The following is a 24,399-nucleotide window of genomic DNA, read 5'->3' on the forward strand; positions in this document are numbered from 1 at the left end:
AAAAGAAATTATCCAGATAATTGAAAACAAAAATTGAATCATGTGAACACATTCTCATGTCAAGACATGAGAATGTGTTCACATGACATCATAAATACCAATACTAATTTTATTAGATTCATGGAGCATAGTTGTTGTTATAAATTATTTTAAAATGTGTTGTCCTTTTGTCACTGTTAGCAATTTGGTTTAAATGGTATCAATTAAAACAAAAATTCAAATGACTTGAAAATTTCTTGTAAGAATTCTGAAAATAATTTGCATGTGAACTGACATGAGTGCACAAAATAAATCTTAGATATATTTATGGATTTTGCAAAACACACATAATGGTATTGTCTACAGATTACATGGATATGCATAAAAGCTAAAGCTTTTCAATAGAATGCATTCTTAGTGTTTGGGAGCACACTATAGAGTTTGGAAAAATTATGTGCAAACTACCTAAAAATTTTTGTTATTATTCTAGGAACTTGTGATCCTGGAAGTGTGATCCTTTTCTATATGTATGGCATAAAAAAAAGATAATGAATAAGACACTTACAGCATATTGATTGATCTTCATCAGAATTATCTCCACAATCATCTTCAAAATCACACCTCCATCTCAAAGGTATACATCGCTTATTTTTACATTGAAAGTCTCCAACTTGATGACATTGTGGACAGAAATCTGGATTTGTTTCATCAGAGTTATCTCTGCAGTCATTTTTACCATCACAGAATAACCAGCTTGGAATACACCGATAATTGCCATGTGTGGGGCATTTTTGCCACCCAGTGGTGCAATTACGATTTCCTATAATAAGAAAATTGTTATCAATATCAAGTAGTCACCTAGCACAGATTTTTTTTTTTTTTATTAAAAGAGAGGATAATAAATATATTCTTGTTTTTTTAGCCAATAACAAAAAAAAGTTTCAAATTTAATAAAGTTTTGAAAGTGAAAGCTTACTAGAATAGGTATGAGATTTGTCTTGCATGATACTACTTAAAAGAAGAGAAATTTTGCCCAGGAGTTTGTATATCCATTTTTTTTTTTTTTCACGTATTACCAGTAAGCAAAAATCAAGTGGCATTACCACAAAGACTTTTCAAAAATGATTCAATGTCACAAGTGTAATATGTATGCATAGTGGAGTGAAAGAGATGTGTTCATGGAGAGAGAGAATGAACAGAAGATGAGAGAAAGTATGGATTTGTAGGAAGTGTGATATATATTTAGACCACAAGGCAGTGAATGCGAAACAGACTGAAAAGATAGAAGATGGCGTAAATGAAAGAAATTGAAATGAAAAGAAAGCTAGTGAAACTGAGGGAGTGCAATAATGTGGAAGAAAAAGTTATAAGGGAGCGAAAGAAAGTATGAATGAAAGTAAGCTGTGGCAGAACGTATGTAACAAAGTATGAACGAAAGTAAGCTGTGGCAGAAAGAGAGGTAGCAAGACTGCAGGAGTGACAGAGAGTGAAATTGTCAGAATACAAGATTTGACTAAACAGTTATTGAGAATGAAAAATGAAATGAGGAATATGTGGAGTGATGTTAGTTATATAGTAGAAACTAATGAAAGTGTGCAAGAGAATAGAATGAAAGAAAAAAGAGTAAAAGTTGTGATGAGCGATTCCAGGATAACAGTATATGGAGATTCCATAGTTAGAGGATTAGTTAATGACAGAATCCATAAGGTCAGCTATCCAGGAGGGAGAATGAATAGGATAATTCAAGCAATGAATATGAGAAAGAAATGAGCAAGAGAGTTAGTGGTGATTGTGGGGACAAATGATCTAAGTAGACATAAGGAGCATGTGAGAAAGAATATCAGGAGGTTATTGAAAGATAACAGTGTAGTGGGAAAGGTTTTCAGTGTGTTGCTAAGGTATGACAATGATGAGTTGCAATAGAGAGCCAAAATCATAAATCATATGCTAGAAGAGCTGTGTGAGGAGAAGGGAGTAGAGTTTGTAGATGTATGGCATGTGTTTGAGGCTCTGGAGTGATTGCACTGGTGAAAGTGTTGCTGGATGGAAGCACAGTGTGTGTGTGTGGATGTATAGTCTGTGATGTGTGCAAGAGAGCAGAAGCAAGGGATGAAGGGAAAAATCAGGAGAGTGGTATTGAATAGAAAGAAGTGCTTACCAGTGAAAGCAGTAGTCGTATAAGAGATGACTAGAGAATGGAAATGCAAGGGAAATGGGAGCCTTGGTGGACAGGGAGACATGGAATAGGGAAAGTCGATGTTGAAAATGGCAGTGAATGTGTGTATGAAGATGGAATATATTGCGATATGGGTGGAGAAGTTGAGACTGAGCAGACATATATGGTAAGTGGTGATATAAAGGTGATTGGAAAGGTGTGGTATAGAAATCACAACCTACAAGTAGCTTGGATAGGACTAGTTATAGACCTAAAAATGAATTACTGTTTGTTTACAAATGCCAGAAGTATCAAAAATAAAGGAGATGAAATGGTTTCAATGATTGAGTTTATTTGCCCCAAAACCATTGGCATAAGTGAAACATGGTTGAATGAAGATGATATTCTAATGGGAATAGAAATGGAAGGATATAGTATTTTTTACGAGGATAGAAAGAAGAAGGCAAGGTGGGAATGTGCTGCTGATGACAGCAGGGGAATTTTATCCACATAAGGTAGACATGAAAGAGGGAAATAGTGGCAATGGTTATGAGGCAGTGTAACGTAATGTGGAGGTTGACAGGAAGATATATTTAGTTGGATGTTGCTATAGGCTGGAAATGTGGAAGGTATGAAGTAAATGAAGACATGTATAAACAACTTGGATTAAACTGGGGAGAGCAACAGAGTCAAGTGGATGTCATGACTTTACAATGACCTGAAATTCAGGTGACACATTGCACAAGTTGTGAAGACATCACATTGGATAATAGCAACAATGTGGAGGACCATGACATGCAGAAATAGAGAAGTTATGATGCCATTATTTAAGGCCCTGATCAGGCCTCATATGGATTATTGTGCACAGATTTGGTTGAAGGTTTTCATGGTGACAAGGATATGTTGGAAATGGTCCAGAGAAGATTCACAAAGGTGGTCAGTGGTCTTTGGGATGTGGAGTATGAGGACAGATTGAGAGAATGTAAGTTGCAAAGCCTCATGAATAGGAGGAATATGATTGAGACATAAGCTAATCAGGGACTGTTATCAGGTTGACGTGGAAGAGATTTTTCATAGAATGTGAGAGGGAGAGTAAAACAAAAGGCCATCATTGGAAACTATAAGGAGGGTGTGAGCAGAGGAGTGAGGAGTAGGTTCTTTGCATGGAGAGTGGTTGGTGAGTGGAATGCATTGTCTGAGTGTGTTGTGAATGTAGGCACATTCAATCAATTTAAGGCACAGTTGGATGAGGATTGTGTGCAATAGTGTGTACCTCCCACAATGAGTCTCTGACTCCATGGAGGTCAGATAATAATAATAATAATAATAATAATAATAATAATAATAATAATATCATCTTCCTAATTATCACCTTCTCAGTTTTTCATCATTGGCAAACAACTGGATATTTCTCCTTCAACCACTTCCTATATTGCTGATGTACAAATTAAATACCAATGGCCCAAGTAAAGAGCACTCTGCTGTACACCACTAGTTACCTGTCTTCTTCTGGATTTAATTCCTTCATATATTACTCTTTGTTGTCACTCCCCAATCACTCTCCTATCCATATTACTAGTTTCATATCCAATCCTATTTGTTCCAATTTGTGCAATAGAGTTCATATGGTATCCTCTAAAAATCCTTAGGAAAGTCCAGCAGTTTCCATTTCCTTCATCTAACTCAGCTGTCACTTTATTATAAAAAGTGAGCAAATTACTTAGGTAAGTTTTACCTTTTCAAATCCATACCCCATCATCAACATCAACAACCATGGGTCCAATGCCCGTAGATGTCTGCTGCCATCTTGATATGATTCTTCCATTGCATTCTGTTTTGTACAAGATGACTCAGTTTGTGTATGGAGTTTCTGCACCATTTGATGATGCCATTACTCCATTCTCTGTTTGGTCTTCCTCTTTTGTTCTTTCCTTCAATCATTCCAAACAGCAACGTTTTTCATTTTCTCTCATCATTCATTCTACATATATGGCCAAACAGATGTAGTTTCCTTTTGATTATTTTCTGGATCAGATTTTCTATTGGTTGTATTCGTCTGTAGATTTCCTCATTGTTCACTTTCTGTATCCAGCTTATTCTCAAGATCTTTCTATAGCACTTCCTCTCGAATGCCAATATCCTCCTTTCAGATTCTCTCAGGAGTACCCAGGCCTTGCATCCATAGAGCATGCTGCTGAAGATACAGGTTTCTACAATGCACAGTTTATTCTCGTAGACAGGTTATGGTAATGTACAGTTAAAGACAGGTAATGCACAGTTTAGTATGCATCTTTATAGCTCGGCTCTTCCATATTTTGTCCATGGCTTTTAAAATAGTTGTTACTCTGGCTATTCTAATTTTTATCTCTTTTTTGGAGTCCAAGTCATGCAGCATCCAAGATATGTGAAGTGTTCCACATCTTCTAGTTGAAATCTGTCTATCGTAACTCTGTTCAGTAACTCCTGTTATCCAAATATTATTGTTTTAGTTCTTTCAAAGTGGACATTTAGTCCATATCTTTTTCCTTCTGTGTACAGTGTTTGCAATGTCTGTTTCAGCCTTGCTGTATCTTGATATTTTAAGGATACTTGTGACATAAAGACTGTATAATATAAGCATGTAAACACAAGAAATATATTTAATTAGCCAAATATTTTGGTCTGAAAACTGCAGACCATCTTCAGTGGCACTACAAGAAACCAACAGGAAACCAATGTTCACAGGTCGTTATATTCTTAAAGAATCAGCCCATCATCCTTTTGATGATGGGCTGATTCTTTAATTAATTAAATTAAATTTAATTGTTCTACTTCTAATTTTCTACAGAAAGAACTTTCTACTATCCAACAACAAATGAAACTCAATGGCTTTTCCGAAAAGAGTACCCAACATCTTCTCGATTCTTATAATCCTCCACTAAACAACAAATATTCAATACGTTGAGTTCCAATTCCATACATCTCCGGGATTTCAGAACCTATCTCAAGAATTCTGAAGAAATATGAGTTAACAGCTACGTATTCACCTATTAACAAATTATCTTCCCATTTTCCTTCTCCTAAAGACAAACGCTCAACTATGTCTCTTCCTGGAGTTTATCAAATTCCCTGCAACTGTGATCTCTCCTATTTTGGACAAATCGGACGCTCTCTAGAAAAAAGAATTCAAGAACATCAATCCTTCCTCCATTCATCACAAGAAACCCAAAAAATCTGGATTGGTTCAGCACGGGATAGAAACTAACCACAACATCCTTTGGTCAAAAACTTGCCTCTTACATAGATCCCGCTATAAATTTGAACGTTTATTCAAAGAAAGTGTAGAGGCCTTACTCCATCGTCCTAACCTGAATCGGAATGACTGTATATCTGTATCAAAAAAAAAATCTGGGAAAGTCTAATCAGGATAACTCATTAATTCGTATTAATTTTATGTTATTTAAAATTATTGAAATTATTAATTAATATCTTTATTTCAATCATGTCTCTGCTTAAAAATATTCCCTTTAATACTTAATGATATAACATCATGCAGCTTGTTCTATTTTTAAATGATCTATTGTTAGTATTCCACCTTGTATTTTTTAAAACTGTTCTTGTAGTGCCACTGAAGATGGTCTGCAATTTTCAGACCGAAATATTTGGCTAATTAAATATCTTTCTTGTGTTTACATGCTTATTTTATACTTGCTGTGTCTTCTTCAATCACGACGATGTCATCTGCAAAGCAGAGGTAGTTTATTCTCATGCCATTTATTGAAATGACTCCACCTTCTTCTTTAATCTTATCTAGTGTTCTTCCCAAATGTGTGATGAAGATGATTGGTGATATTGGGTCCTCTTGACTAGGGGCAAACCAATCTCCAGTCTCACCTGCTATTCTGATTTTTGCTTGTGCTTGGCTGTTTATATCTTTCAGCAGGTGGATCAATTTATTGTCCACACCATTGGATTCCAAGACAGCCCATATTATATTTTGGTCAATATTATCAAATGCTTTTTGGAAGTCCAGGAAACAGCAATATATCTTTTTGTTCTTTCATCGAGCTTTCTCTGCTATTAGTCTTAGTGCGAGTATTTGTTGCATTGTACTTCGATCTTGTTGAAATCCGGCTTGCTCATCCGGAAGATGTGCCTCCATATGCCCCTTCAGGTGCGCTGTTAGTATTTTTATCAGCACTTTGCCAAGATGACTCATTAATGCAATAGTTCTGTAATTGGTGCATTCAAAAGCACTGACTTTTTTATGAAGAACAACCAAGACCAATTTTTTCCACTCTTCGGGGGCATACCCTGATCTCCATATTTCATTACATAGCTTATGTATTTCTTTTGCAACTGAGTCTTCCTCATATTTTAGCATCTCGCCTATTATGTTGTCATTTTCAGGACTCTTGTTGTTCTTGAGATGTTTTATAGCCTTATTCACCTCCTTTTCCAAGATGTCATTTTCAAAGATCTCTGCTGGTGGAGAGATTGCTTTTAGTTCTTTGATTACTTCTGTTGCAGTATCATTTAGTTGATTTTTATATAGTTCACTGCAATATCTTGTCCATCTGTGTATGATTTCTGTCTTGTCCATCAGTACTTTACCATTTTCATCTTTGACTGCTACTGATCTTGTTTGCCACTTCCCATTGACATTTCTTATAAGTTTGTAGACCTCTCTAGTTTTGCGTTCTCCATAGTACTGTTCAATGTCTTTGCACTGGTCCTCCAACCATTTGGCTTTATCAGATCTTGCTGCTTTCCATACTTCATTGCATTTTTGACGGTATAACTCATCTGCTGCCTCTGAATTATCTCTTTTAAGTTTCAGTTCTCTTTTCACTTGTACCAATTTTTGGGTTTCCTGAGTTATCCATTTCTTGTTGATCTTTTCTCTTTCAGGAATTACTTCCTCTACTGCTTTTTTTAGCACTGTAGTCAGTCGTTCTGCTTTTGTATTTATACTTTATTTTTTACTTGGGGTCTTAAGCTTAGTTTCTAATATGTTCTGATATGCTGTTCTTAGCCTGTCTTCATTTAGTTTTGAGATGTCTCTAGCTTTTTGGAACTTTCCTTTGTACTTCTGTTTTGGTTTTAGTTTATATTCGCAATCACTAAGCTGCAGTCCAAATCAATATCAGCTCCTTGGAATGATCTGCACTGTTGAACTGAGGTTCTCCATTTTTGGTTTATTAATATCAGGTCGATCATATTCCTGTGTTTGCCATCGAAGGAGCGCCACATCCATTTACGACAATCTTTTTGTTGGAATTTGGTATTGCAAATCATCAGGTTGTTATCCGTGGCAAATTCCAGAAGCATCTCTCTACGTTCATTTCTTTCTCCATATCCAAATTTTCCCATAACCTTTTCCCATCCTGGGTTATTTTTGCCAATCTTTGCATTCCAGTCTCCTCCAATGATGAGTATATCCTGCTTTGGCACCTCATCAATTACTAGTTGTAGATCCCTGTAAAATCTCTCAATGTTTTTATCTGCACTCTCTGCAGTGGGTGCATATATTTCAATAGTTGTGATATTAAATGGTTGGGCATGAATCTTGCAACTATTATTCTTTCACTAACTGGTTTGTATCCTATCATTGCCTGACAGGCCTTGTTACTTAGCAGGAAGCCTACACCTGCTTCATGCTTACTTTCATTTCCTAACCAGAGAACTCTTCCACCATTTGATTCACCTGACAATGTCCATCTCATTTCTGAAATACCCAATATATCACATCTGTATTTCTTCATTTCTTCCTGAAGCAACTGCAATTTTCCAGTTGCCCAGAGTGTACAGACATTCTATGTGCCAATTGATATTCCATCCTTTACAGGCCTGAGTTTGATTTTTTTGTCTTTGTTTTCAGTAACTGATTTTTAAAATTTTTCGATCCAACCCCGATTACTCAATTGGGGACGCGGCCCTTGTTTGACCGGGCAACGTCTGAGCCGGCATGTCTTTTTTCTTGTACTTTGGCATCAGATTTCAATCGTGTTTTCCTTTTACTGTCAGCACATCAACACTTATCTGACAAACCCTTAGTCTTCCTTGAAGAGCTTGGGAGAGAATCAGAAGGAGCATATAGATTTAGGCTTAGGGCAGCCTAAGTTCACCTTGATGCAGTACCGTCATTGGACTTCTGTGGCATTTTATAGAGTTACTGGAGTTGTCCACTAACCCACCACATCCTGTTAGTATTGCCGCTTCTTGTCTGGGACTGCTTATTGGCTATTTGCAGTTAGCCACCATCTCTGGTGGCCATTCCTGATCAGCAACCTGGGGACCCGTCTGGTGGCACAGCACAGCTCATTTCTTTCTGTTGTCTCTTTATCATCAGTACTTGTTAAATGAAGAACAACTGTAGAAGGATAACTTTACTTGCCACATAGCAAAAGAACTCTTTATGATTTTGTTTAACCTGCTGTGCTGGCCTCCTCTCATAATCAGCTTCTGCCTTTTTTTACCATACTGTTTACCTTTCTGACTGTGTCTCATAATGCTCATGAATGTGCTGGTCACCTTTCTTTTTATATACCTGCTGCAATTTTTCTTTCTCAGCAATTCCTGCTTAATGATGTTATTCATTCATCTAATTCATACTTGGTTTGACAATCTCCCATACACTGCTAACATCTTTACACACCCTTTGACAGTCTCCCATAGGCTGCTAACATCTTTACTATCGAGATTCTTATGCTACAGAAATGTTGTAAAATGGCTCATCAGTTTGTTTATAATCACTTGCTTTGTAATTCCACATATATCCATTCTTAATTGAAAATTTCACATGACTGGTTACAACCAGATCTTCTGAAGCTATCACCACACCAATACTGTTGCAACTCTAGTCTCGTCCATTTTATACTGTCTGGAGTAATTACAAGTACACCACTAATTTTCCAGCATCCTTGGTTCTGCAGCATTGCCAGAATAGTTTTTTTTTTGTCAGACCAATGGAGGTCACATAATAACAATTCACCAATACACCTCTCCTATCTCTGAATTACCATGGACAGCTAGAAACTTAAATATTAAATATAAATTAAATATGAATTAAATGACTAAATGAAATACGTTAGTATAAATGATAGAGTACAAGTTTATTAGTATTGATGAAACATGATTATGTAAATTAAATGACTTAATGAGATACATAAATGCAGGTAGAAATGATAAAGTTTTATAAGCTAAGAAGGCCAAAGGAAATCTTTCTACTTGCCATGAAATAAAAGAGTTTTTTCATTATGTGGCAAGTAAAAGGAAGAATGACTATGGGAGGATAACTTTAATGAGTGCCGATGGTAGTGAGGTGACAGAAGCAGATAAAATAGTTGAGTTACTGAACAACCAGACTACTTTACAAGGGTATATCATCCAAGTGAGGTTACTGCTGTGACAGATGTGAGAACAGAGCTAGATAAATTGAATGTTCTTAGGATATTGCAGAATCTCAATGTAAATATGGCACTGGGATTACATGGGATATCAACTCATAGTTTACAAGCATGTGCGGGTACTTGCAGTGCCTCTGACTAGGATGTTTAATTTAAGTCATAGCTTTGGCAGAGTCCAAAGGGAGTGGGAAGAGGGCAAAACAATTCCCTTGCATAAAGGAGGCGCTAAGGAGTGGTAGCAAATGTACTGGAAAAGTGAGTCAAAAAGAGAATTTGGGAATGAATGGATCAGAATATGATACTCATGAGGGGGGGGGTAGTATGGTTCTAGTCTGTGAAGTGTTGATCATGTCTTAATTATTATTATTATTATATAACACCTCTAGAGAGTCCAAAGACTCATCGAGGGAGGGCACCTACACCACAACTCTCTGTCTCCACCACATCCACCAACTACTTTCATCATTTATACCAATGCCATCTACTGCCGACCACCACTACTAGTATTTTCACAGACAATCACAAACATCCATGCCCACGATGGGATTTGAACTCGCAGCCTTTTGGCTGGAGAGTGGATATGCTAACCACTCGGCCAACCAGACTGGCGATACTAACTTTTTATACTAGAGTGACAGCTGAGTTGGATAAAGGAATCACTACACGATGACAATGCTGGATTTTGTAAAGGCATTGGACAGAATACTACATGGAACTGTATTATGCAAATTACAACAAATGGGATGGTGCTTCTGTATGCGTGTGTGGACACAGTCCATGGAAAGTGTAAATCTTTCTATGGTCTGTGTCCAATGATGGGCAAGATTAGTGAGGTCTGGCAAAGAATAAGAATGGCAGAATCCATATTGGTGATCACTAAGTAATTAGTGAGTCTCTAAGTAGTGGAGCAATTAGCTGTTGATGACCTTTTCTGTTATTTTTAAGAGTAAGTACTGAGGCGAGAGCAACGGGATGGTAGTTTGATGACAGACATTTATTGCCAGTAGGTACAGGCTGGATAAAGGTTTGCTTTCATGCTGCTGAGTAGATGCCGGATTAATATCACAGGTTATATTGACAATACAGGATTGCATTAATTCTGGAGCACAAGTTTTGAGTACAACTTGAGGAATACCATCTGGACCAAGAGACTTATTAATATCAAGATTAATCAGGATTTTTCTGATTAATGTCCTTCTGGTGAATGATGAGCGGAGGCATGCAATCTTCATTCTTTATTTTGCAATCCCTGGCCTATAGCAGCAACTGAGTGTATATTTCATCCTGTTGACTATTATCTTGTACCAGATAGTTTCATATGAACTGTCCTGATTTACTCTTACTTTTCAGCTTCATTTCTTCTGCTATCATTAGCAAAGGTCCTCCCCCTCCCATCCTGTTTGCACTGTCTTCTCTGAAAATACTATATCTATTGTATTCCATCCCTATTCCATAAAAACCACAAGGTCAACAATGTGGCAAGAACAATCTCCAGAGGCTCTGAACTTAAATGAATCTCTTCCATCTGGCTTACATCTAGACTGGCAAAGATGGAAGACAATGAATAGACTTCGTTCTGGAATGGGCAGATCAAAGCAGAATATGGCCAGATGGGGCTACACAGACAATGACAGCTGCTCATGTGGTGAAACACAAACTATGGATCATCTTCTGCAATGCTGCCTAATAGACATTAATAATATATATATCCGAGAAGATTTAATGCAGTGTAATGAAATAGCTTTAAAGTATATTAATCACTAGATGAATGAAATTTGACATTTTATGTTTTTGTATAATATTTTATGCAAGTGGCATTTTTGTCTCTTAATGTATGCTTTTAATCACTTATATGAATGATCTTACATTTTCTGTAGTTCACAAACGAAATAAATAAATAAATAAATTTCATCCCTATGACTATATCATTTTCTGTCAGCTAATCTTACTAATGCATAACCTTTAGCCAAGTTGAACTAACCAATGCTCCCCCCTCCCCACATACACACCCAATTCATTATGCAACCACCCTCATATATTGTGCTGTCTATCCCACTAAATTCTGAACTTGAACAGCTACATTAAACATTATCTGATCATTCTTCCATTCATTTGTCTCAAGGATGCCTGCACTCATTGAACTACATTTTTGAGCTCAAGACGAAACTCCAAATCCATTCAAATGCAAACCATCAGTCTTTCATTCTTTTGTCTATTAAATTCACTCCACACCACTCCTCCCGCACAACCTACATGATGAGTCATTTGCAATCATGGCCTTTCTTCTCAACTTGCCATTATCATACTGTGGCAGCATACCTGAAATCCTTACTCTCTCTCTCTCTCTCTCTCTCATTGTTCTCATTCACTTGTGCTAGCAAATCTTTCATATTTTCTTGCATACCACAATGTTGATTGCTAGATCATTTATGTCCATCAATATAATCATCTCTTTCACTCTCCCTCTTTACATCCACTAAGATCCTTCTCTGATTTTTATTTAGTTTAATAAATATAATAAAATTATAAAAGAATATAACAACAACTCAACTACTGAGAGAATAACTAATATACAGCAAAATCATAAACATTGCAAATATACAGTGCATAAAAATGATATATACATATATATATATATATCCTCTCCTATTTGATCTTCTTTTACATATTGAATTTCATATAGCATGTAACTTGGCTTCTTAAAAATGTAAGTATGATAACAATAGGTGTTTTATCTTATTTTATAGTTTTCTCTATCTGTTTTATTGTAGAAAAAAAGAAGGTTATAATACAACTAATGTTAAGTTGCATTAGCTGCAAAGCCAAATCAATGTTTCTTATGTCATAAACAAAATTTGAACCTAATACACTATACCAACGCACTGGGCTACAACAAAGAAGTGTTACTGGCATCATCACTAGTAACTGCTATTTTATTAGCCTACTGCCAACTTGTGGAGCTGAGTGGATAGTATAGTATTTCTGCTCTCCAACCAAAAAACTGGGGATTTGGGTTTTAACCTCACTGTGGGACTGGTGTTTGTGAATACAGAAGAATTTCATTTTGTGGTGTGAGATTGCCAATCCTGCTTACTAGGCTAAAGTGACTTTTTGAAGTCATTTTAGCCTAGTGCATAGATGTGGAAGAGTAAAAAAGAAATCAATGAAGGTCAATATGGTAAAATAGGTAAAGAGCAGTACTCTATGATGATACCATTATCAGAGGTATAGTGATGAGAGAGAGAGAGAGAGAGATGCATTTTCTGAGAGGCATCATGAACAGAGTTGATTGAGGCTTTGGATATGAGGGCATAAATGCAGCATAGTTAGTGTTAGTCGAAATAAAGTTTTGCATGGAGAATGACAAATTGATATAAAGGACTGGTGAACAGAGTAAAAGTTAATAGTGTGGTAGGGAACATATTGGTGTACAACTCAGCTATGACAGTAACAAGTTTAGGTGGCTGGAAAAGATGATAAAAAGTATGAGTTTAAAATAAAGGAGTAGTGGACTAGAGAGAGAGCTAAATGTAGTGAGGAGTGGTGGTTCATCAGTGACTAAGCTGGATGGTATATGGAGTAACAGGAATAAATGAGAAAAATCTGTGGTAATGACTGAGTCTAAATAAGAAAATAGCTGATATAATGTGGCAGTAAGTTTGAACCCATCTGGTGTGAGGTCGAGTTTAACAAGATCAAATACATAGTGAGGTGATGTTACAGACCTAGTGGAATGGTTGCTAGTGACGAAGAAATGCATTACCAAAACAAAGATGATGGGTACAAGATGAGTAATCATAATGAGAGACTTAAATTATCCAAATATTGATAGGGTTGCTAGTGACGAAGAAATGCATTACCAAAACAAAGATGATGGGTACAAGATGAGTAATCATAATGAGAGACTTAAATTATCCAAATATTGATAGGGTAGCAATGAAATCTCATGAGAAGAGAATGAAAACTGAATTTATTGAGCCGTTGAAAGACAACTTCCTGAAGGAGCATGTGACAGAAGGAACATGACATCAAAGAGTGTTAAATCTCATTATAGTGTCAGAGGGAGATTTCTGTTAAAGACGTATAACTATTCTGCCTCTGGTTGGAAACAGTGATCATGTGGTACTCACTTGGGAATTTGCTAAGTAAAGTTTACTAAGTAAAGTAAAATTTGCTAAGTAAAGTAGAATATGCTAAGTTTAGCATATAACCTTTTGAATAGAACATTCAAAAGGTTATAATGCTATACTACAAAGCAGAAAATGATGACCAACTGAGGAATATGCTGGGTTCTGTGCCATGGTATTAGTTGTTGGATGGGAACAGTGGTATAGCTAGGGAGGGGCACAGAGAATGGCACTTTTGAACCTTTTTGAACTTTTGCAGTTAATTCTAAAATAGTCTCGAGAACTCAGTTCCAAATATTGGAATATTCCTCACAATTACTCTAAGTGTTGCTAGTTGTGAGAGGAGTTTTTCCTAAATAAATTTGATTAAGAATTACCTACATTACTATGAAATAGACTTTGGCAATGTCATCAATGATTTTGCTAACAGAAAAGCAAGAAAAATAACATTTTAGAATGTTGAAATTAAAGTTTTACTTCAAAAATAAATCTAGTGCTTTATTTTATTTTCCTATACTTCATTTTGATTTTTTGTAGTATTTCTGGTGTGTATTGAGAGGGGTAGCAAACTCAGGGACCGCTCCGGGTGGCAAAAGCTCTAGCTACGTCACTGGATGGGAAAAATATTGAGAGTGAATGGGAAGCATTTAAAAAATACTTAAATGATGAAATATCAGAATGTATCCCTAGAGTTTGAAGAATAAATAGAGTAGAGTAAAATGGATGTGTAATCTTATTAAGTAAGAGATTTGTAAGAAAAAGTGAAAGGTGCATAAGGATGTCCAGTTATGAAAATTATAAGGAGCAGGCCAGAAAAGTCACAACCATTGCATGGAAAGCTGTCTGAGTATGTAATGAAACTGGTTCTGCAAGCAAAAGACAAACCAAAAAAATTCTATCATTTGCAAGAAAATTGGAAATGTTGTTGACCTGATTGTTCAATTTGAGACTCAGCAGGAGCATGCTTCCCAGTGAATGGAAGGAAAGAAAGATAATTCAATTATATAAGGGTGAAGCCAAGTTTGATGCAATCAATTTATGAATCACCCATTATTTCTGCACTGATTTATATAAGAAATCCCATTATTATATTTTAGAAATATGAAATTATAAAAACTCAAGTTAGCAAGACTACTGAGATGACAATAAATGAATACATTAATAAGTACAAAAGAGGCTATCACAGCAGATAGATTGGATTTCTCCAAAAAGAGATTTGATCCCAAAATCAGCTGAAAAAATCCTATATGGCATAGAATGAAGATTAAAACTGAAAGACTTTAAATAAGGTAGATAAAGTTATTATAAATGTTCCAAATCCAAAAGCAATGATTATTTTCCAACCTTAAAGAAATTGTATTTATTCAATGCAGGAAATTGATTATTCCGTTTCTGATGACTAAACATAGTCAGATACACAACACAAATGTTTATTCAAGACACTGATAGATATTATTTCTTCCACTGTAAGAAAGAAAGTAAATTATTTCTTTCTTGTAAGCTAACATATCAGAATAAATTATTTATATCCTCAACAGATGTGTTTAATTTTGTAAATTCTTACGATCATTTAGATCTAGTTTATGCGATAAAGGTAAACAATATTTGTAGACAAAAGAAAAAGTAATGAAATTAAGTAAAATAACCAAAATGCATATAATTAAACATAGAGAATAATACCATATTTCTAAAACTGTCAAAACATGGGGCAAGAAAAAAAAAACACTAATGGCATCTTTTTCAAAAGAATTAACAGATATGTTGCCACCTACTCTTCTGATTCATATAAAAAGTATATCATTAACAATTAAAAAAATATATAAAGACATCACTGATATCAGAAATCCAATAATTCAGTTTAAATTGAATAACTGTACTCAACATACTGCATCGGTGTGCTGGTTCATCTGAGTTGTCACCACAGTCATCATCAAAGTCACAATGCCAAAGCTTGGGAATACATTTGCCATTGTTGCAACGGAACTGTGTCTCAGAATCACATTCACGTTTATCTATAAAGGAAAAAAAAAAAAAAGCAAAAGCTTTATAAGTACAACTGCTATTGTTAACTACCCAAATTTATCTGTTAACTCTGTAAAATAGAAAATCTACTTACAAGTCTAATGATAAAGAAAATAAACACTGTAATTTCTGTTCACAAAGGCTCCCTCAAGGAGTATAAAGATATTTGGTTAATCCAGAAAAAGCTTTTTTTCTTATTCTCATTTCAGTTAATTTTTTTCTTAATTGGTCTGTTATATGTTTGTTCTTTTTTTTTAATTTAATCAGCTCTTACTTTTCTGTTTTCTAAGCAGCAATCAACACTGTATCTACGATTTTCCTCTGGTCAGCCTCAGGATTTCACATGGTATTTTTGCTTCAAACACCAATTTTTAAAAATTCTAATCTTTCTAATCCTTTTTTTTTTTATAATCAACTCCCACACACACACACACATGCACAAGATGTTGCATATTCCACATCCAAGTGCACAAGTGGTTAAGAAGCAATTATGAATGACTATAGATTGTAACTGAGAACAATGTAAGGAAGACTTAATCTCCAAAGAAAGGAGGTAATTGAAATGAAAGAAGAAAAGAAAAATTTCATTTGATTTAGCAGGTTTGAGGATGGCCAGTGAACAGATGATGACCAGCAGTTACTTATAAGTTTAAGATTGGAATTTTTTAAAATTGGTATTTGAAGCAAAAATGCCATGGAAAATCCAGAGGATGACCAGAGAGTTAATTGGGCTCAGATTTGCGTAATTTCAGTGACCAAGTGAAAACCGATGCTTTCAAACTGATTCTTCTTCATCCCATACTCCACATAGGACTGTAGAGTAGACATTAGGAAATATTCCTCGCAGAAATCTTCATGTAGTCCTTGATTAACACTTTGCTTTTGGTTCTGTAAGTGAAGCACCTGTCCATTTTTTTAATATTGTCCAATTTTTATTTTTTTATTCTAAGTCTGCCTCTTTTTCAAGTTCCTGGAATAAGTCCTTCAACAACTTGCATTGGTAGACCATTTGATCTGCTGATGTGTCCAAGCCACATAAGTTGTTTCCTTCGAATCTTAGTTATGATGTTATCTCTTGGACTGGTGAAAGAACTGATTCTTTGTCTTACTTCAAAATTTGTGATGTGATCAGTGTATGGTATCTTTAGGAGTCATCTATAGCAGCCATATTTAGGAGTCATCTATAGCAGCCATATTTAGGAGTCATCTATATCCTCATTTGAAATACCAGTAATCTCTTTTCACTTCCATATAGAAGTACCGAATTAACTAGTGTGTGTCAATAAGGTGTAATCTGTTTGTAATTATAAGCTTGTATCTGTCCATAAGTGGTTTTAGTTTTTGGAGTGCTGTTGTTGCTTTTGCAATTTTTGTTTTAATATCCTCTCTTGATCTTCCATCTTTATTAAAGATACTGCCTAGGTATTTAAGTCATATTTTTAAAGAGTATAAGCTAATCCTGAAGATCTGATTTGTTTTCCACTAGAAGATCAATAACATCAGCAAACTTTAGACGATTTATTCTTCTTCATCCTACCATCACTCTAATATCACAGTTCTCCAGGGCTTCTTTTATAACAATTCGAGGAAGCAGTTAAATAACATTGGTGACAATTTGCACTCCTGTCTCACTCCACATGCCATTGGAAAGGGAGTGCTATAATTATTGATTTCAACCGTCCTTTCAAAAGATAAGTACAGGGATTCAAGCAGTCATATTATTTTTCTGTCTATTCTGTAATGTTGCAGAATTTTCCAAAGGGCATCATGCCAAAGAAAATCAAAGGCTTTCTGTAGGTCAATAAAATTATGGCACATTATTATGTTCTACATATTTTTTCCAATGATATGGAACATAAATATATAGTTAACTATAGTCCTATTCTTTCTAAATCCAGCCTGGAAGTCTGAAAAAATTGAATTCCATTTTGTCTGTAAGTTTTTAGTATAAAAAAATTCCATTTTTTGCTGTTTCCTTTTTTTGGAATGGGAATAAGGATAACTGAACCAGTCTTTTGGCCAGATCTTAGTATTCCACACCTGTTGGCAAATTATGTGAAGTGCACTAACAATAGGTTCTCCCTCTTCTTTAAGTAGCTGTGTTAGAATATTGTCAATTCCTGGTAATTTTCTTGATTTTGATCTTAAGATAGTTCTTTTCCACTTTGCTAATTATAGGATAATCACTATATTCTGTTATCACGGGACAATTCCCTTTAAATTTTGTTAGTTATCATCACTCTTGAATAGTTTACTTGAATAATCATGCTAACTTTTCAATTTTTTTCATAATCAGTAATATTTGTTTCATCCTCATCTTGAATTATCCAGCTCTTGCAAACAAAAGGCTTTGTTAATTTCTTAATTATTTGGTATGATGTTGTATGGTTATTCTTATGAAGATTATCCTCATTTTTTTTGCATTCTTCAGATAACCATTTATTTTTATATTTTTGCAAACTTTACCTCCTTTTTAATCTGTCTTTTTAGATAATTATACTATTCGTTGTTGTTTCCAATGTGCCGAATTGGTCGTAATCTTCCCTACTGATCACAAAGCTATAATATTTTTGGTTAATCCAATGTTTATTAATACTACATTTTCTTCCTAGGATATTTTCAGCTGCTTCAATAGCTGTCCTTGAAACTGTTGGTAAGAGATATGAGGATCAAGAGAATCAGCAGAGATTTCAGAAAGAGCAGAAGCAAGATATGTTTTAAATAATTTTTTAGTGGTGTTTGATTTGAGTTGTGTAAGGCTAAACTTTTGTCTTTTTATTGTTCTTGTGGTTCTAAATCCAAATTTCAACACAAATATTGCTATGACTAAATTATGGTCAATTCCAATGTCAACATCCAGGAAAGATCTAGTTCTTGCTGAGTTTATAAAGGTTTTATATTTAGTTTTTATAAGTATATAATCAATCAGATTCTGAATTCTTCAATCTGAGGCAATTCATGTTCATTTTTATGAACCTGGATCACCTCAGATGGAAGATTTTACATGGAAAAAGTGTGTTAGTTCAAACTGATTTGCCTACTGATATTTGAAAGTGGGCAAATGGCAGCAGCCATGTGGAAAAGCAGAATATTCTGCTTCTGAATATTTATGAGAAAATGAGTGAGTCTGTATGAATCCTCCTCTTTCATAACAGAGAGAAAGAGAACATGGTAACTAACTGCATTTTTAAGATTTTTGAAAAGAGAATAAGACAGAGAGAGAGAACTAAATGAACAGCTCTTTTCTAGATATTATCAAACATGTTTAGGAAGGTTTGTAGTGCACCATCCCAAATGCGAGAAAATACCCTTATAATGGGTAACATTTATACATTGTTAGCTGTAATGTTGAAAAGTGGTATGTTCAGCAGGAAAAAAGTTTTCTGGAGACACTGTGTGTATATGATGAGCATAAGGTTGTAAAGGCTAAAAATTTAAGTCAGCCCTATCAGTCTGACCTTGTGTGAAGATCTCAATATTATCAAAGGTGAAGAAATGTTGAGTATGATTTTACTTACATGAAATAAGAGAGGACTTCGCCTTTCTACCATTAAAGTCAACAAAGCTCTCCTCATCCTACTTAAATATGGTAAAGGAGTCTGTATTTAAAGGCACTGATTGTGGAATATGTAGCTTTGATAAAATTACATATTATATATTATGTGGAATATTTGAGCACTGCAAAATTTGACAAATGAAAAGAGTGATAAGCATGTGCTATTATAAACTATGGACAATATTTGAGGTTCTGAGAAAAGCGCAGTTATGTACAGGAAAAAGATCATGAAAGTACAGAGCCCTCAAATACTTATGCATTGGTGAGAAATTGTGAACAAAGGAAGCATCTACATGACAGACTGGGTTACCAGAGAGTGGGCAGTCAAACATAAGATGTCAATTAAGTAAAGCAGTCTTTGTGCCAGATATGATCAAATGTCATAGAAATCAAGGACAACCATAAGAGTTTCCTCAATATTTCCAAGGTTTGTGTCCAATGGTGGTGATTTTGGCAAGATTTATTATGGATGGAGAAAAGCAGAATCTAAACTTGTGGTCAATGATTATTTGATGGACCTCAAGATGGTGAAGTAGATGGTTATTAATGACTTTTTCTATGTCTTCTGACAAAACTCAGGTGGCCACAATAGGAGATGACGGGCTGATTTTTATCTCCCTTTCAGGAATGGGGTGAATAGAGTGTTATTTCCATGTTAAAGGTAGATGCAAGATGAATATGAAAGACTATATAGATGATACAGTGAGGTAGTTAATAATGGAGCACAAATTTTGAATACAACTGAGGTGGGATACCATCAAGACAAAAAGAAAGGGTATTTAAGTTGTTCAGATTTCCTCAAGTGCACAAAAGAAAATTTAAAGGAGAAAGAAACAGCCAAAAGATTAGCAAGGTGACAACTATAACAGAGCATATATGGAACTTGATTGGTTTGTGATTTCTGCCAAGCCTAATGATCCTGTTTCTTCAAAACGTCTAATCATTCATCAGTGATTTGATGTTATGCCTGACATATGTTGTATTGTTCACATTTGCAAGTTTGGCTAGGTATAGCCAGGATATATTCCAATAAGTTGATACTAAAGTTTAGATTTAGGTTTATGGGATCCAATGCTGCTTCCAAAGTTTCCCAAATTCTTGTAGGATATATGATCACATACTTCTAGCCTCAGGGGATAAGTTGATAATATCCTTATGTTTCCTATTATAGACTATGGAATGCAATCTGACTGTAATAACACCAATTATGAATTTTTTTCCAGATAAGGTGGAAATTTATCAGGGCTCTCCAGAAAAATCACAATGTTGTACTTCTATAGTACTATAGGTGAGCAAAAGGATAATTTGGAAATCCTGCTCTTGAAACTAACTTTAGGACTTTTTCTAGCCATTTCAGTTTTCTAAACAGCAGGCATTCACAACAAGGCAATGAAATCACCTACCACAGTGTTTCCCAATGTTTTATGGATCATGCCCTACCTCAATGCCTCAAAGATTTTGATGCTCCCCCCCCCCCCCCCTAGCATAACAGTCAGCCAAATTCTGAAAAAGTATAATATAAATATATACTTTAAATAAAAAAGAAAACAGGTAAAACTGTTTTTAATTTGACTTTCTTCAATGAATATAAATTTTATATTACACTTTGTATATTATAAAACATAAATCGAACTGAATTTGGGAAAATAAAATCCTAGTTAATGTAATCCTTGAGCTTGATGTCTGTTGCAAAGAGTTTTTATTTGAGGTACTAACTGAGTCATTTAAATCTCAAATCCCCGTGGTTTGTGATATCCAGATGATTTCTTTTTTTCAGTAGCAAGTCATTTACAGCACTAAAGCAACATTCAACTAAATATGACAACGGGAAGGGCAACAGTATTTTTTTTGCAAAACTAGTTGAATTTTGGTATTTCATTTCTGTCTCATCAGAAAGCCATGCCATTGTTCCTTTTATGTTGAATAAAGTTCTAATAGACTCATCATTTTGCTTTTCTGAGAGTTCTTTTTGATAATGTATTTATGTTGACCACTGTACTAGTGATGTCAGCTTTTTTTCTCGGAAAGTTAGGGTTGCAACATCGACAATGGTGAGTTTTTTGAGTATATCAGTGATGAGGTGACGAATGCAACATTATTTTCAAATTGCCCCCCCCCCCCACTGTGGGGCATATATGCCCCATGTTGGGAAACACTGACCTACCACTAAAAGACAATCAGAACCAACTATGCCACAGTAGGCTTTGAACCCAGCCTAAGTGGACCCTAATTTTTATAATGAGGTGCAATAATTTTGCTTTCTGGTGGCATGAAGTAGCATAAAGAAATCTTGCTTTTTCTTATAGCAAGGTTTCTGGCTTATCTAACCCATGTCAATGAAACTAGCATACCACAGGTTTTTCATTCTTTTGTGTGCTGTGCAATAGTTCATGTAAAAATAAATAGGTATAAATATTTGAAGAAAGAGTTATTCAAAATGAAAAATGGAATGAAGAATATGTGGGGTGATATTAGATGTTTAGTGAAAACAAATGAAAGTGTACAAAAGAATAGAATGAAAGAAAAAAGGTTAAAAGAGGTGATGAGTGATTCGAGAATAGCAGTATGGAGATTCCATTGTTAGAGGATTGGCTAATGAGAGAGCCCATAAGGTTTGCTATCCATCAGGGAGCATGAGCAAGATAATTCATGCTTTGGAATGAGGAGGAAATGAGTAAGAGAATTAGTGGATGTTGTGAGGACAGCTGCAACTTAGGACTACTGCACCACAACCCCAGGTTGTGGTGAAGTAGTCCTAAGGTCGTCTGCACTAGCCCTTGCATTTTCTGCAGCAGAATACTATGCCCCATCTGGAAAAAAGTGTGCACACCAACATTATAGACACCCAACTAAACTCTCCCATGCACACAATTAGTGGGACACTGAGAAGCACCCCTCTCCTCTGGCTGCCTGTCCTATCTAACATTGCTCCACCAAATACACAGAAAGACAAGCCTCGATTAAAGAATTTAATAAAGTAATGGGCAACCCACTCCTGCCCCTGCACCAGACTTTCATAAATCCACCTATCATCGCTTAAAATCAAGAAACCTTTTCTGGTCCATGGACGAACTCTTTTCAGTTGCCTTACCATCAACACCTGGCATGTGGAAGCACTGGTCCAACAATCTTCCAACAAATGGCTTCCTGGTTGAAGATCCCTGTGCTCTGTAGCCTGGTTTTGCTCTTCCTAGAAAGATTTGGTCATCTATCGACAGGATCAGAACTAACCAGGACAGATGTGGCTACCTACTACATAAATGGAGACTGTCAGACTACCCTTATTGTGACTGTTTCTCATGACCCAGATGATTACTCATATTGTGAATGACTGCCCAAGGAGCCAATTTCATTGCGGTGGTCTCCAGGACATCCACAAGGTGACAGATGAGGCCCTGAATTGGCTTTCTAGATTGGACATAAGAATAAATAAATAAATAAATTGAAGAGAGTGAAAGATAACAGTATAGTGGGAAAGGTTGTAGGTGTGTTGCTGAGGTATGGCAATAGTAAGTTGAGACAGAGAGCCAGAATCATGAATGATATGCTAGCAGAGCTGTGTGAAGATAAGGAAGTTCAGTTTGTGAATGTATGGCATGTATTTGATGGAATAATAAAATTATACAAACGTGACTGATTGAATTTGAATGGCTTTGGAGTGAGTGAACTGGAGAAACTGTTGTGAGATAGAAGTGGGTGATTTTAACTATGGCAGTATAGATTGGAATGAAGAGATATTGGAATATGGAAATGAATTCCTTATTCCTCAAGTTCTTGAGAGACAACTATCTCAGCAGTATGAAAAGGAGGGCATGTGAGGATCGAGAGTTTTGTATCTGATCATTTCATCACAGAATGTAATTGTGAGTGAGGTTTCGGTAAGGAGATTTACCTGGAAGTTGTATAAGAATGGTGTGAGCAGAGGCATAAGGAGTAGGTTCTTTGCATGGAGAATGGTTGATCAGTGGAATGCTTTGCCTGACATTGTGGAGAATGCAGATACAGCGAATGAGTTTAAATCATGGTTTGATTGGCTTTGTATGTCACAATATTTATCTCCCATGATGAGTCTTTAGATATCATTGAGGTCTGGTGTTAATAATAATAATAAAATTGAAATTTCACATTACAGAAACACATCAACCCACAAGAATATATTCAATATATTCTGACAGTATCTTTCAGGAATAACCAAATTCAGATAAATATGATAAGTATAGCAAGAACATAATTTCACTGATATTTTCTTCTGTGTAATTATGTAATAAAAAATCAAATATAAATTATTTGATTTATGATCATTTAGAAGGAACAATTATTTCACTAACGGCATATGGAAGGATCCTCATCTGAGCCATCTGCACAGTCATTATCACCATCACACTGCCAAGATGCTGAAACACATTTTCCAGTATCACGACATTTAAATTTATGTTCTCCACAGGGTAAGTCTAAAAGGAAAAGCAAATTTATAAAAATTATAAGATATTATATGACTTATATCACTAGTGTATTAATCAAAACAAAATGGAAGGGGAAGGGGAAAGGGGAAGGGGAAAAGAATCTCTCTGACATCCAGAATAAAATAAAATCATATTTGAGAATTTTAGTAAACAATAAAAATATGAAATATTGAAATATTTACATTGAATATTGAAATTACAGAAATATTCAAATACAGGTATCCCTTGATTAAAGCGATTAATTAATCCCTCGATATTATCACATATATCATAATCACATTAATCAAATATAATAATCAATGGTAAAAATTACAATTTGTTCATGATCGATTACTGTATTAATAATTCGTTTTATATGATACTCTTTTAGGAAAGATAAAAAATGAATGCAAAGTAAATGTTTAATAAATGCTTGTACCTACATCAGTTACTGCAATTTTTTATCAAAAAGAAGTTATCAAGAGTCGTTTGAACAGTTTTAGTTTTTTCTTATCAGCATAAATTCTACGATAATAAGCAAAATGACTCTCTAGACCTCAGCAAACAAGCATTCTTCGATTAACATCTGGATCCATATCCATTACTTGCTGCTTAAGCGATTCTAAACTGTGAAATATTCCATCCAGTTCTTTGATTGTTATCTCCTTTGGAACCTCATCTTCACATTCCATTTGTTCGCTGTCTTCATATGCACATTGTTGTTCAATTT

At 35.2% G+C, this 24,399-nt stretch overlaps 1 protein-coding gene across 1 annotated transcript in view; it reads right to left on the reverse strand.

Moving 5' to 3' along the window:
* mgl (low-density lipoprotein receptor-related protein megalin) overlaps window positions 1–24,399 on the reverse strand; it is an 890,817-nt gene that overhangs the window by 185,218 nt on the left and 681,200 nt on the right. The window contains exons 61-63 of the mRNA XM_090412774.1: window positions 23,556–23,678; window positions 15,536–15,661; window positions 545–799 (exon numbers count right to left, since the gene is read on the reverse strand). Of these exons, the coding sequence (XP_090268900.1) occupies window positions 545–799; window positions 15,536–15,661; window positions 23,556–23,678 (504 nt within the window). The remainder of the gene's footprint in view (window positions 1–544; window positions 800–15,535; window positions 15,662–23,555; window positions 23,679–24,399) is intronic.

The sequence above is a fragment of the Typopeltis vanoorti genome, chromosome 23, assembly GCF_054136105.1.
Source record: "Typopeltis vanoorti isolate ZY-2024b chromosome 23, IOZ_Tvanoo_1.0, whole genome shotgun sequence".
NCBI lineage: Eukaryota > Metazoa > Arthropoda > Arachnida > Uropygi > Thelyphonidae > Typopeltis > Typopeltis vanoorti.